We start from the raw sequence: 14,282 nt of genomic DNA, 5'->3' as shown, positions 1-14,282 counted from the left end.
TTACCTTACAGTAACTTGTTCTTTACTATTGTCAATGTGAGTCCCCTAACCTGCCTTCAATCCCTTCTTTTCAGATTCCTCATCTAAACATGAGTTTCAAATTGCAAGAAAATGGAAGGTGGATCACAGCTGCCCCTTCCTTATGTCCATGCATGGGAGCACAAAGAGGCATATGGTGCAAGTGTAGCCCCAAAACAGACTACTACTTTAAAACAAAAATCACAAGAACCTCCAATCTCATGTGCATTAGGCAAATGTGCACCTACAGTGGGATCCACACTCATATCAACTTGAACTGTAGGATATCAGCCCTTACTGTAGGGTCAGTAACTGTTCTTTCTCACCACCACCAGAAGAATTTTACTGTGTAATACTAACATTCATTTAAATGGTAACTCTCTTGCTGATTTAAATCTATATTAATTCTTAGGACACTGACATTTTCCAGACTGTTTGACAAACAGAGCATTTATATGTAATGTATATCATTTTTTGACAACATGACTGCCCTCATTAATTGTGGTCAAATAATGTGGCTGAAAACTTAGGGCATTCTACAGTTTATATGTGGTGAGTTTTGGGCTGTTGGACAAAACAAATGCAGCTTTCTTGCAGACCTGTACTTGGTTAGTTCATTTGCTTGTCAGTCCCTTAAATGCCCTTTCAGCTCACATCTTATTATATTGTAGCATTTCTAGTGAGTGAGCTTTGAAAATAACCAGAATGGTTTGATGCTGTTTGTTTGGTCACTGGCCTCTTTTCTGTTTTTGTTAATTTGTATTCGGTAGCCAGATGACCCAGTCAGAATGGGGGCCCCATTGTACTGGGCACAGTACACACAACTTCCCTGGATAGTTTTGTTTTGTTTTTAATTTTTTTCTGAATAGTTAATCCAGGTAGAGGTTCACCATTGAAATTTGCACCATATGAAAACCGTTCTCTCCTCTCTCTCCTTCCCTTTCCTTAAATATAATCTTTTTCTGTACTCTGAATACCGATCTCTTAAGTCCCTCGCAATCTGCTGCGTTCTTAGATAGTATTGTTATGGGTTGGATTAAACCTTGTTGAAATTGGTGGCTGTAATAGCTGCCTTTCATTCATGATAAATATAAAGAAGCTATTAAACATCTTTATGTAACCGCACAGCTGAAACAATAGGCATGGCACCCAAAATGCAGGCATATAATAAAACTTGAGCAGAAGCTGAACTATGTGGCCCAGGAGGGTGGATATAACAAATGCTGGGGCTAAGGCATTGATTGGTGGAGCTGTGTACATCTGAATGCCTCAGAGAAACAGCAGAAAGATTAGAGGAGCAAGGAAGCATCAGAGACAGTCTGAACAGGCACTGGGAACGTGGCTCTAAGAAATGCTGTGTGCTTTTGGGGCTGAGGTGCTTGGAGCTTTGAGCAAACAGTTTCCTATTTGATTCCTCCTGTGTTCAGAAAAATAAATAGATATGATTGCATCAAGGATACCTGACTCCATCAATTTCTCCTCCTAACAGAAACAACCCACAAGGCCCTGAACTTTGCCAAATCTCTCTGGTGAAAATGGGGTTATGATAGTTTTCATCTTTAGAGCTGAGAAACATTATTAAAGGAGATAGTGTTGTCCTGATTTTATAGATGGAGAAACTAAAACTAGTACTGTTCTCTCCCTGTGTTCTTGATTTTTTTTTAATCTGATTTCACTGTAGACTAATGCAAGGAAAACTTGATTCATTTTTTAAATAATGTCATCTCCATAGTACTCTCAGCCTCAAGGGGCTTTGGTGTGGGTAGACACTGAATTTAGAAATCAAAACCCTACTTTTCCCCATAATGATACAAAAAGCTGCTTTCCAGTTTGCTGAGATAATCCATATCAGTATAGGTTTTTTTAAAAAAATTGGCCGTAACTTCTTTATGAGACTATGCTTTTTGTGCCACTATAGAACAAAATGTAGTGAAGCTTTACGGATCATCAGTCTGCACTTGGTTTTGAAGTGGATTAATTTATGGAACTACATGTGAAATAACTTTGTGGGGAGCTGTCAAATTATTAATCTTTTCTAAGTCTTGTACTTCTTCCATTTGTGTATTTCACTTTTTAAAAGGGCCATTTCTGCCGGTCTTTTAACTTCATTTGATCATTCTTGGCCTACATGAACTGCCCAGGCCCAGCTTGTGGGGAAAGGGGCTGAACGATCCGCAGATGTGTAGGAGGCGGCGACATGGGAACAACAGAGCCACCGTGCCCCTGTGCAGCTCAGTGCTTGAATAAATCTGGGGGAGGGGCAGTGGAATGTGACCCCCCCCACCACTCCTCACCTCTGTTGGGGGAGCAGTGCCTTCCCTGCCCCCCAAACTACGCCAATGTGTGTGGTTGACCAGTCAGTTTGTAACTCTCATGTTCATATTTCCAAGGTTCTACTGTATAATCATTCAGATTATACATACATTGAACCGTAGTGCCATAAACCAAATATTGTTTGTTTGTATTACTTTTGCACCTAGAAGCCCTAGTCATGGACCAGGGCCCCATTAGGCTAGGAGTGGTACAAAGATAAATTCACATTTACATAACAGGTATTAAAATCTAATTCTGGAACATAAGAATGGCCATACTGGGTCAGACCAATGGTCCATCTAGCCCAGTATCTTGACAGTGGCCGGTGCCAGATGCTTCAGAGGGAATGAACAGAACAGGGCAATTTTGCGTGATCCATCCTATGTCATCTGGTCCCAGCTTCTGGCAGCCAGAGCTTTAGGGACACCCAGAGCATGGGGTTGTGTCCCTGACCATGTTGGCTTGCTTTTTGTATTCATAGAGTAGTAACTTATTCTAATAGTAATTCCATGTATTTGATTTCACGAGGTCTGCATGTAGAGTATAGCTCTACTCATTATGAGTAATTGGGCACAATTGTGTTCTAAGTGAGGATAACTGTATCCTTTTTTTAAAGAGCCCTGTGATGAAAATGAATTCTAATCCTGCAGAGCCTTTCAGGATGGTGAATACGGCAGCCACTTATTTCTTTAAATAAAAACCCATATAAGGCTAAAGTTTAAATATACTCCTTTAAAAAAACACTTTTAAATGCCTCCAACTGGTGGCTTTCTTGCCCACCATCTTGCAATCTTTAACGAAGAAATGTCCACAGCCACTTTCAAAACATGTCTTATGTAAAACCATGATGACTGGCCAGGACCATTTCTGTAGCTAAAACTATGGGAACTCTGTACAAGTTAAAAATAACAGTAAGGGTTGCATTTGTGTGCATGTTATATTTTAATTAGGCTTAGAGCAAATCTTGTCTATAGGTACTGCAAAATTATCAGAAAGGGCATGATTTCACATGTGTGCTACAAACAGGTTACTCTGCGGGGTAAATCAGGTCAGGATGAAGTGTTGTCTTTTACTGTGCATTTCCTTCTTAACGGCCTAAGTACACCCTGTCCATGAAGTAGCTGTAGCCTTAACATGTTTGAAAATAGTACTTGACTAATATTTTAATTACTCTTCATCTTTCTGGGGTTTTTTGTAGGTAATACAAGGCAGTCCTCTTATTAATGATCCAGCCATCATAATGTATTCATCTGCACTTGCATGTCCCACTTTACTTCCTGCATTTTCAAGCTCCAAAGATCAAAGTCCGGTGCATTCCACATTTAATGTGCAAACTGGAAATAAAACGGCATGTAAAAGTCCTAATCCTTGTTCTGCAAAGAATGGATCAGTGGAAATATCCTCTGAAACTTTAGGAGCATCATACTCTGATCAAGTCCGAGTAGCGCAGCCATCAGGGATTTCTGGAAGTACTGCTCAGAACATACAGCTGAACCAAAGACAGCTAAATGATCCAGCATCAGCTACGCAGTTGGGAGCTGTTAGAGTGCCAAACAAGAAGGCACTTTCAAAAGCACTTGATAATATCATAGAGCGTCTAACGGCTATATTTCCACACTATACAAGGTAATACTGTTTTAAAAGGTCTTTTTTTCTTTAGTTCTAATGTACTGCGTTTCTTGACAGGGAGTGAGTCTCCTCATATTTTAGCTGGGAGCAGGATATGCTCTTGGGTGATTTTTCTCCCTATTTGGGGTTTATCTTTCCATTAAACTTGTAAAATGTTCAGCTGAAGGAGAATTCTCTGCGGGTACATGAGGCTAAATTTAATAGCATTTGAGTCTAAAGGGGTTAGGAATGGGGCAGCGTACTTGGTGAGGTGTGCAGGATGCAGCCCACTCTGAGGTGACATGATAGCTGCTAAGGTGTGCAATAGAGAGGATCTTCCTTTAGACTTCACAAGGTGAGTGGGATGTGGCATTTGATTATACCTAGCCACATGCTCCAGATTATGGAATTTATGTATGCTATTACCAATTTGCTGCTAGTTTGCAGCACCTCCAAGTCCTGACAAAGGTGACAGGTCCACCTCACCCCCAATCTTCTTTCCTCTCTCATTAAGTGAGGAAATTCTGTAACCAGGACCCTTACGTTATTGATAGAAAGTTATGATTACACTGTCAGGTACACATTCTTAACTTTGCTCCCTTTTGTGTTTATACATTGACAGTCTAAAGTGTTACATTGTTTTTAAACACAATGCAATGCTACCCCAATTTTCTACATTACGTGCTACTGTGCATGTCAGAGTCCATTAGTCATTTATATGATGCAAATACTCAACCAATAGTTATACAACAGATTAAGTATATGCCATAGAAGTAATAGTAAAAAGTCCTGTTTGTAGTACTTATAGATCACCTAAACTTGCAGCCATTAGCTTTAGGTTATTTGCTTTGACCCCTAATTTGCACCTGCAGTTAGCTTTGCTTCTGCTTCAAAAGAGAAAATTATTCAGTACCTACGATCGATATCTTATACACTAATTATAGTCTTCTCTCAAAGGTACAGTGCTCTATTACAGCAAACTTGTTGGTGTAAGAATAAAAGTCTGAATAAATATTGCAAGGTGGAGGTGTATCTAACGTGGCAGGAAATTTCATATTATATTGTAATTGAGGAATAGAATGTAATCATGTAATTCAGCTTTATGGTAGTCTCTACTTTGCCCCCATGTACATAGAAGTCGTTAGTGCAACCTTGGTATTCTTGCATTTTGAGCTCTTAACCATGCAACTAATAAGGCTCTTTCGTTTTTGTTTAGACTAAGCATAGAATATTAGATGTTCTTAATAGAATAATAAAATATGTTGAATAAGCGTCAATCCCTTTACATACCATTAGGAATGTGACAAGGACAGTGGTACTTTATAAAAGGCCCTTGAGTTTTCTCTCAAATACCTTCTTCGACATACAGTAGAAGAGAAAGTTACTAGAGCTCCTTCCAAAGTGTTGTATGTACATATTGTTTAAAAATTAGTATACATCCAAGAAGCATGCTAGAACAAACACTGAAGATGAGGCAGAGCCACTCATTCAGGTTAGAAATGTATTTTATTTTATCTCTTGAAAAAATGATCAACGTCTACATAAAACATAAGAACAAAGTAATTCTAAAAGTAAGATTTTTGTCCTAGAAACCCCCCCATATAGACTATTTCACCTGACTCTTTTGAAATCCCAAAATCGGCTAGGTAAATTGCAGTTTAGTGCTTAGTTTTTTGGATTTGTAACGTCTAGTGCCAACTCAAGTAGAATGATTAAAAGAAAAAAAAATCACCTATGAAGTTTTGCTGTAAGTTTCTGAAATATTTAGCTTGGTATTTCTGCAGCCCAAGTTCTAAGGGCTAGTCCCCTCCTGTCTGCAGTTTCCCAGAGCAGTTCATCTCTGTAACATAGTCCCAGTTTATTACATCCCCTTCTGTAATTTGCCACCAAGTCTTCACTACCATAATAACAGTTCACTTTGCTTCCCATCATTTCTTTGCCAGACTTGTTTTTAATGTTTTGGCTAGAAATGAGCAACCTTTCCTCTCCCTTCCTTATTCTCCTCCGCTGGATCAGATAAAGAGCATTGTGATGGTGTCAGCCTCATTGATCCCATAAACAGTGGTTAAATCTAAGCAGTGTTCCATATGTGAGGCAGCATTTACAGGATCTTCAGAGGGCAAATTAATGCCATGTCTATTCTCTGCCAGGACATGGGGCTCAAAGTCAGGGCAGGGGAGATCTGACATACCTGTTGGAGGAACCGTGACTCCAATGTAGAAAACCCCTCCCAGGAGATAAGTTATTGGGCGGGGATATCCAAAGATGAGGATGCCAAGCAGCCAGCTCAGGGTTAACTCCTGGGGCAGACCCTGGTCAGAATGAAAAACAATGGGCACCAGATCCCCCACCCCACCAATACAGAAGTGGATTCTAAACTCCCTAGGAAAAGAAGCAGGATTCCTACATACCTCTATGGACACTAGCAGTGAGACCCCATTCCCAGGTAAAGGGGAAGGTACAGGGAGATATTTCCATGGGGCTCAAGAAACCCCACCCAAGCCATAGCCTGGTGGCAACTCCTGCTGAGCAGATAAAAAGGGCCAAAAATCCAAAAAAAAAAAAATTAAAAAAATTAAAGAAATCTAAGAGTATTTCTCCTCTGACTCAGGCTCTGCCTGCTGCCTCTAATGAGGAAGGAGAGTTCTCATATTCAGGTTCTGTGCAGGACACATGCAGAAAGGTTGCATCTGCTCTCCAGATCACCCAGAACTGGCCTACGAGGACAAGCCTAAGGGCAAATACCTGCCTTCCAAATCATCGCTTCTGACAGCACTCCCACTGCACCCTTTTGAGGATGTGAACAGGGATGAATGGGAAATACCTGACAAGGCTAAGCACATAAGCAGGTGTTCACTTAGATAAAAGTTGCAAGCACCAAAAAACACCATTACAGAAATACCAAAGGATGATACTGCAGTGGCATCTCTAGCAAAAGAAATAGAAATCCTCTTCACCCAGGATTACCCTCCCAGTGATACAAAAAGGTGAAAGCCACCATAAAAGGAACTGGCCACTATATGCTTCACAAGAGACAGTCAGCATGGCCATAAAACCATGAAAACAAAAGGACCATCCTGACTTCTGGTCTATCTAAAGAAAATAACCCCAGCAACAGACTTTATGGCAGATGCCTCAGCGGATGCAGTGAGATTCTCAGCTAGTGCCATGGAATCACATCTAACTGTGCCCTGGACTACAGATGCCTACTCCAAACAAATTCTTTGCTCACTCAAATACACAGGTTGTCTCTTGTCTGGAGAAAAACTGGATTAAGTTGTGGCATTTAGCACTTCCAAACCAAAACAGTCCCTCCCCACATAGTGTGTTGAGAAGGAACTACAAGTGCAGTAATATGCAGAAATACTCCTTAAAATTTTCCATTTCTCGGGAGAATAGTCTTTATTGACCACAGACAAATGGGAGAGAAATAGAGAGTTGTGACTACTCTCTGAGGGCCTCACCCATCCCTTCTTCATCCACTCCTCCATCTCAAGCAACCCAATCAAACCTGAACTGGTGATAAATGAACATTCTGGATGTAGGAGCAACAGAAAGGTTCTTAGGGCTATCCTCCATATTTTTCGTCATCCAGAATTTTAAGGGAGAGGATCACAGCATAGGAATGTCAGCCATCTTGGACTTCAGACTCAACAAATGGTGGAAGAACACAAATTCCAGAGGGAGACCCTAGCCTTGACTGTCACATCTCTGTCCCCAGGGGACGTCCTTGCGTCTGAACCTTCTATTTCTTGTTACCTCTGAAATCAGCTATAATTTATTTTTTAACATTGCAACTAGGGTATTTCCTTGAGTCAGCCCATTGTGATTAAAACATCTAGCTGCTTGTGTTTAATTATTTCAGATTGGTGTTATATGATGAGAGCAGTGAAAACCTGACAGAATGGTATCTAGAAGTGTGTCTACTAAAGTGCATTTAAGAATGTTAACCTCTCTCTCTTCTCCCTTTTCTTTTTTTTTTTTTTTTAAAAGAGGGGCCACTACTATGAATCTAAAAGCAGGGATTGGCAACCTTTGGCCCACGGTCCACCAGGGTAAGCACCCTGGTGAGCCAGGCCAATTTGTTTACCTGCCGTGTCTGCAGATTTGGCCGATCATGGCTCCCACTGTCCACGGTTCGCCACTCCAGGCCAATGGGGGCTGCGGGAAGCCACACAGGCCGAGGGATGTGCTGGCCGCCGCTTCCCGCCGCCCCCATTGGCCTGGAGCGGCAAACAGCAGCCAGGGGGAGCTGCGATCAGCTGAACCTGCAGACGCGGCAGGGAAACAAACTGGCCCAGCCCGCCAGGGGGCTTACCCTGGCAGGCTGCGTGCCAAAGGTTGCTGATCCCTGAGCTAAAGCCTTTAAGCAAAGGCTTTTTTTTTTTAAACTAACTGTGCTGACTGAATCATAATGCAAACTGTTGTAAAACTCTGTTCTTTACCATTTTTCCCCTTGCAGCTTTGATCTTACTAACTTCATAAAAGAAGCACAAATTAAAAATGGAAACAAACTTTCAGGATTGAGCTCAGATGAAATCCTTACCCAAGTGACAGAACTCATTCTGGACCATCAGAATAAGAAAAAGGTACATGGCAGATGTCAGACTTTTTGCACCGTAATTGATTAAAACGGTGACACAAAGCTGAAGAGGATACTGAATGTTCTTTAGCAAATGCATGGCATAATGCTTGATGATGATAAAAATTTCCTTTGCAATACTTCTGTAGGCTCCGACCTCAGCAAAGAGAACTGAAAACCCAGCATCCTGTGCTGTAACTCAGACTCTGAAAGTAGCCAAGTCTGCTGTGGGAAATGTGTCTAGCCTATCCAAGGCAAGGCCTTCCTATAAAACTGCTGCAAACAAAACAACTCAACCATCACAGCCAACCCACCAGCCGTGGAGACTTGTTGGAGGACCATCACGATCAAAATGGATAAAATCAAATGATTCTACTGTAAGTTTTCTTTACTCTTCCACTAAATTTAAATATATATATGTATTCCAGGCATCGGCAGTCTTTGGCATGTGGAAGCAGCAAAGAATCCTGTGGCACCTTATAGACTAACAGAAGTTTTGCAGCATGAGCTTTCGTGGGTGAATACCCACTTCTTCGGATGCAAGCATGTGGCTCACCAGGGTAAGCACCCTGGTGGGCCAGGCTGGTTTGTTTACCTGCCCCGTCCACAGGTCCGTCCGATCGCAGCTCCCACTGGCCGCGGTTTGCTGCTCCAGGCCAATGGGAGCTGCTGGAAGCGGTGCGGGCCGAGGGACGTACTGGCTGCCACTTCATGCAGCTCCCATTGGCCTGGAGCAGTGAACCGCAGCCAGCGGGAGCTGCGATCGGCCGAACCTGCGGAAGTGGCAGGTAAACCAACTGGCCCAAGCCCGCCAGGGGGCTTACCCTGGCAAGCCGCGTGCCAAAGGTTGCCAGTGCCTGATGTATTCAATCGATATATCAAAGCACAAGAAGGCAATTTTATGATGTGCTACTCCATGGTTTTTAATTAAGTCAAGGTATTCTAGCTTACAAAAAAAATTCAATTAAGAAATCAAAACTTTTATATTTTAAAAAAAGAAAATCTGTATTATTTGCTTCACTAATGTTCTTAGAAGATACTTTATTAAATATCTTCATTAGTCAGATGAGATCTTGGTGCATTGCAGTAATTAACAAGACAGCCTGTAAATACTTGGCAGTAAATGCAGCACAGCTTTGTTACACACACATCAGATCCAATGAGGGATGCTTTTTTTTTTTTTTTTACATGCCTGTTGCTTTAGGCACTGTAAGCCAATTCTCTGAGTGTTCCCTGTCTTCAGAGCAGAGAACTGGAAAGTCTCTCCGTGTTCTGCTCCTGGCTGTGCCACTAACTTGCTGCAGAACTTCAGACAAGTCATTCACGCTCTTTCTGCATCAATATACTCATCTGTAAAATGGTGATGGGTACCCTATTTGATATCTTCCCTACAAAGTGCTTTGAAATACTTATTATTCACTTTCCTAGCCTCTACTTTTAGAAGCATAATGTATGTAACAGCACTATCAGGTGCAATAGTGTATGAGGATTTATTTTAAAGGTGATTTGAGAAGGCAGAATGAGATTTATCTGAGGTGTTTGCAAATAAAAATGGGAGATGGGATTCCCAGACTTTCAATCACTAAACTTTGCCTTTTCGTAAAAATTTCATGGCTCTGTCTTCAAAAGCATTCCGTAATGGTGTCTCAGCAGGGCTGGCTACAGGGTTTTTGCCGCCCCAAGTGGCAGGAAAAAACAAAAACAAAAAAGCCGCGATTGGCGGCACCGGCACTTCGTAGGTCCATCCTTCCCGCCGAGAGGGACCAAGGGACCCGCTGAAGAGTTGGATGTGCCGGCCCTTCCCCTTGGCCGTCCCAAGCACCTGCTTGCTGCACTGGTGCCTGGAGCCGGCCCTGTGTCTCAGCTTCAGTAGCATCACTTGCATTAACTTACTTGGAAATACTGCTGTTCTGTTCTGCTTTTAAAAAAGAGAGGAGGAATGGGTTTGTTTACAATAGGTTGTAAGCTCTTCAGGGCAGGATCTATGCCTGTTCTATGTTTGGAAGACACTCAACCCACTGTGTTAGAACTAGATGACTATACTTGATTTTTTTTTTTTAAGTAGTTGCTAACCTTACATAAAATATATATTTAAATTATTTTATCTCTAGACATCTGATGATGATCCCTGCATAATATGCCATGAGGAGCTAAGCCAGGAAGATGTGTGTGTGCTAGAATGTGGACACAGTTTTCACAGATGGGTACGGGTTAATTTTTTTTTAATATTCTCATACTATTTACCTGGTGTAAAAATATTTTATGAGTTACAGATCTCCTCCCTTTTCAACCCCCCCCCCCCAGTTTTATAGTATTCAACATGGATATTAAAGTAGCAATTCATATATTGGTTTTTATTGTATCCCTTGTAATAACTCATTATATGTTTGAGACTATTTCTCTTTTGTATTTTCAGTTGGCAAAATTTTCTTGTATTTTAGAGAGCTAGACACTAACATGGTTTTGTTAAACTACCATTTAAGCTTAAAAATAAAGCTGACTGCAACCCTTCTATTCAAAGTTTCATAAAGTAACTAATTAATTACATCTTTCTGCATCACTTCAAAAAACTAAAGTGCTATAGAAATGCTAAGGTCATTAGTAAGGCTATGATTCTGTCATGGACATTTTTAGTAAAAGTCACAGACAGGTCATGGGCAATTAACAAAAATTCACAGAAGCTGCGACCTGTTCCTGACTTTTACTAAAAATGTTCATGACAAAAAGAGGGAGAGGGGAGGGTCCGGCACCCTACCCTGCTGTGGCTGGGAGCTGCGGCCCCTGCCCCATGGCTGGGAGAGACCCCCACCTGCAGCAACTGGGGAGCTGCCAGGCTATCCCCTGTGGGGACTGTGGAGTTTCTGGGGGATTCCCCATACTGTGGGGGCCCCTGCCACTCCAGGGAAGGTGGGGTAGCCTGCAGCTCCCAGCCGCTGTGGGCTGAAGTCACGGAGGTCTGCGGAAGTCATGGATTCCTCTGCAACCTCCAGGACCAAATTGTAGCCTTACTCATTAGCAATCAAACTCCAGACCTGTAATAGGAACACAAGCTTCATTGCCAGTATTTGTTAAAAGGGTAGGCACCCATGAAAATAGCTACATCTATAGTAAGTTCTTACAGTAAGGAAGAATCAAAATTGTATACGAAAGTACATTATCTACTGATATGTAGGACTTCATTAAAGTTGATGATTGAAAAGCTGCCCATGTGCACTTCATTATCTTTGCTTGTTTGTTTTGTTTCCAAACCTTAAAAATAAGTGTAATAAAAGTAATTGTATAATTTGGTGTACACCAGAAATTGGTTTTAAAAAACCCATAGTCTGTGTAGCATCATGGAACCAGAGGCTGTATTTTTTCCAACACCAAATCTTAACTTATGGTTGAATGCTTTGGAAAACGACCTATTTTTAAATAATGTATTTTTGTTAGTATTTATCACTAAGTTGAAAACTCTTAGTATAGCTGAAATTAACTAAAGGTTTCTGACATTTCTCTTGCCATCTTTTACAGTGTATTGGAACCTGGCTTAAAACACAAAGTACATGCCCAACATGTCGAGTTCATGCTCTATTACCTGAAGATTTCCCTAAACTTCCTGGACGAAACCGACATGCTTAAATCTTGCCTTATTAATATTAGGATTAGCAAGAAGATGCAATTCATATTAGTAGCTGCAAATAAATAATCTTGGTAACAAATGTATATGTGTAATGTGCTGCCTAGAAACATAAGCGAAAACCTGGCTCTGTTGAAGTCAATGAAGCCAGAATTTCACTGAGTGTTCTAGGTCATGAGAAATAAATACTATCATTTTTATGCCAGTTAAAATGTAGAAGAAAAAAATCAAACCAGTTATTTAATACTGAAAATGCTGGCTTTTCCCCTGATTACTGGCCAAATGGATGTGTATATTAACACACCATAGGCTATCTTGAAGAGGATTTTATGTCGCTTTCTTTTATGTAATTATCCGGTTCATATATTTAAACTGAACAGAATGTGTAAGTGTATCAGGGTAAAACATGGGGTATTTATTTTAAAGGGATACCTAAGCCACGTAGGCCACCAAATACACCTTCTTCCAGGGAAGGCCTATGTGCTTCATCCCTGGAAGATAACGAGTGAGCTCTCTTGGGAATTCAAGCCAAAAGTTATATAGTTACATAAACAGCTAGTAAGGAACATAATTTTTGGGACCTAAATACTGTCCCCCACCCCCCACCTTTTTTTTTTTTTTGTTTTTTAAGTTCTCTACCTATAAAAGGTCAGGATCAGATACCATTTGACTCCAAATTTAGTATTTGTAAAAATTTGTCCTTTTATTAAAAAAAGACTTCAGCTGATGTTTACATGAAAAAGAAATCAAAATTTCAATTAGCTCATTTTATTAACATTCTCCTGCAAAGTTGGACAACAAACATTACCGTGTTGCTTCAGTGTAAAAAATAAATACTAACTTTTTTCCAGCTTGGTCAGTCAAAAGAAATTAAAGAGCTTAAATAATGAAAAGTAGGATCTTTTAAAACTTCAGTTTTAATTAGCTGTGCTGTTTGTAAGATTTTTAAATATTTTTTTTAAAATAAGATTAAAATCTACAAGTTTTCTATGTATACACAAAGTAGTGATTGTAGTTAAATGCTTCAAATCACAACTTGTTCAGAACCCATATCATAACTGTTGGGTTTTTTTTTCTACAGATAATGTTTCCACACTAATGTTGTTTTTGTATGAACCACAATCTTAAGTATTTTGAATTGGACTAGATTATTTTATATTTTGAATAACCACTATGTGTTAACATTTTCTGATTGTAGACCTCCAAGTGAATGATTTATTCACTTTTATCATGTTTATTTTTACTCTAACTCACTAAAGGGTTTAAACTTTCTGCTGCTACATGCAGTTCCTGATTTTTGTTAAAATGTAAGTTCTTACATCACTTTCCTCTAACTGTAAAAGTTATTTTTTGAAGATGACTCAAGTATCATTAGTATTTAAATTTAAATTGTATTCTGTGCATGGACACTGGCTTATCTCTTGTTCTCTGATATGTATGGGGTAAATGCATCTGGAAAATTAGATTTGTTACATTACTTTTTATTGAACCAGTCTAAAATGTTTATCTGAACTAAGTTTAGTGTTGGTCTTTTTGAATTGTCCCCTCAAACACAACCAAGTGCTTGCAATTGGGGCACTTTTAAAAACATCTGCTCAGAACTGCCTCTAGTGGCCTAATATTTTGCATTAGTCTTGTAGCATTTTCTTCAAGTTTTGAAGATCAAGAGGTAAGATCTGTTAATTGCTGAGTAACTTGCCATAGCAACCTGAAGACCAAAACTAGGTTACATACCACTAAACATTTCACACTCTGAAAATGCCAAGTATTAAAGTTGACTGGTTACATGAAATAAAATGTCTAATGTAACATAATCCTCTCCCCCACACAGCCTGTTTATACTTATTTTGAATTTTTTTTGTTAAATCTACCTTGTAATCAATGTAGTATGTTTAATTTTAAATTGAGGCTTGTGATCAAATAAAATTATTTCTCTGTCTAAAATGTGTGGGTTCTTTGTATAAGTGAGTGTGTTTTACATATGTCACTATGAACTAAGTTATTACTTCCACTGATTAGGAACTTGCATCTTATCTAAACATAACTTAAGATTTCCTTTCTTAGGCGTAACCTGTCTCCCAATCTATTACTTTGCCACAAAATGAGTTTAAAATTTTGTGTACAACAGGGGTATCATAGGTG

The 14,282-nt window shown here is 40.0% G+C and overlaps 1 protein-coding gene across 6 annotated transcripts in view; it reads left to right on the top strand.

Annotated features, from left to right (window-relative positions):
* The window catches only part of TTC3 (tetratricopeptide repeat domain 3), a 145,153-nt gene extending 132,418 nt beyond the window's left edge, over positions 1-12,735 (top strand). For 5 of the 6 annotated variants that reach the window (XM_039504605.1, XM_039504583.1, XM_039504573.1 and 2 more), the window contains exons 42-46: positions 3,530-3,957; positions 8,402-8,528; positions 8,671-8,898; positions 10,633-10,725; positions 12,035-12,735. In XM_039504605.1, the coding sequence (XP_039360539.1) occupies positions 3,530-3,957; positions 8,402-8,528; positions 8,671-8,898; positions 10,633-10,725; positions 12,035-12,142 (984 nt within the window). In that variant the 3' untranslated portion in view covers positions 12,143-12,735. Of the gene's footprint in view, positions 1-74; positions 388-3,529; positions 3,958-8,401; positions 8,529-8,670; positions 8,899-10,632; positions 10,726-12,034 lie in introns of those variants that run through there. The other variant, XM_039504612.1, reaches the window with a different exon arrangement.
* The last annotated feature ends 1,547 nt before the right edge of the window (positions 12,736-14,282 follow it).

This window comes from Mauremys reevesii, linkage group 1 (genome assembly GCF_016161935.1).
Source record: "Mauremys reevesii isolate NIE-2019 linkage group 1, ASM1616193v1, whole genome shotgun sequence".
In the NCBI taxonomy this organism is placed as follows: Eukaryota; Metazoa; Chordata; order Testudines; family Geoemydidae; genus Mauremys; species Mauremys reevesii.
The sequence above is the reverse complement of the archived record's forward strand: the minus strand, read 5'-3'. Positions and strand labels throughout refer to the sequence as shown.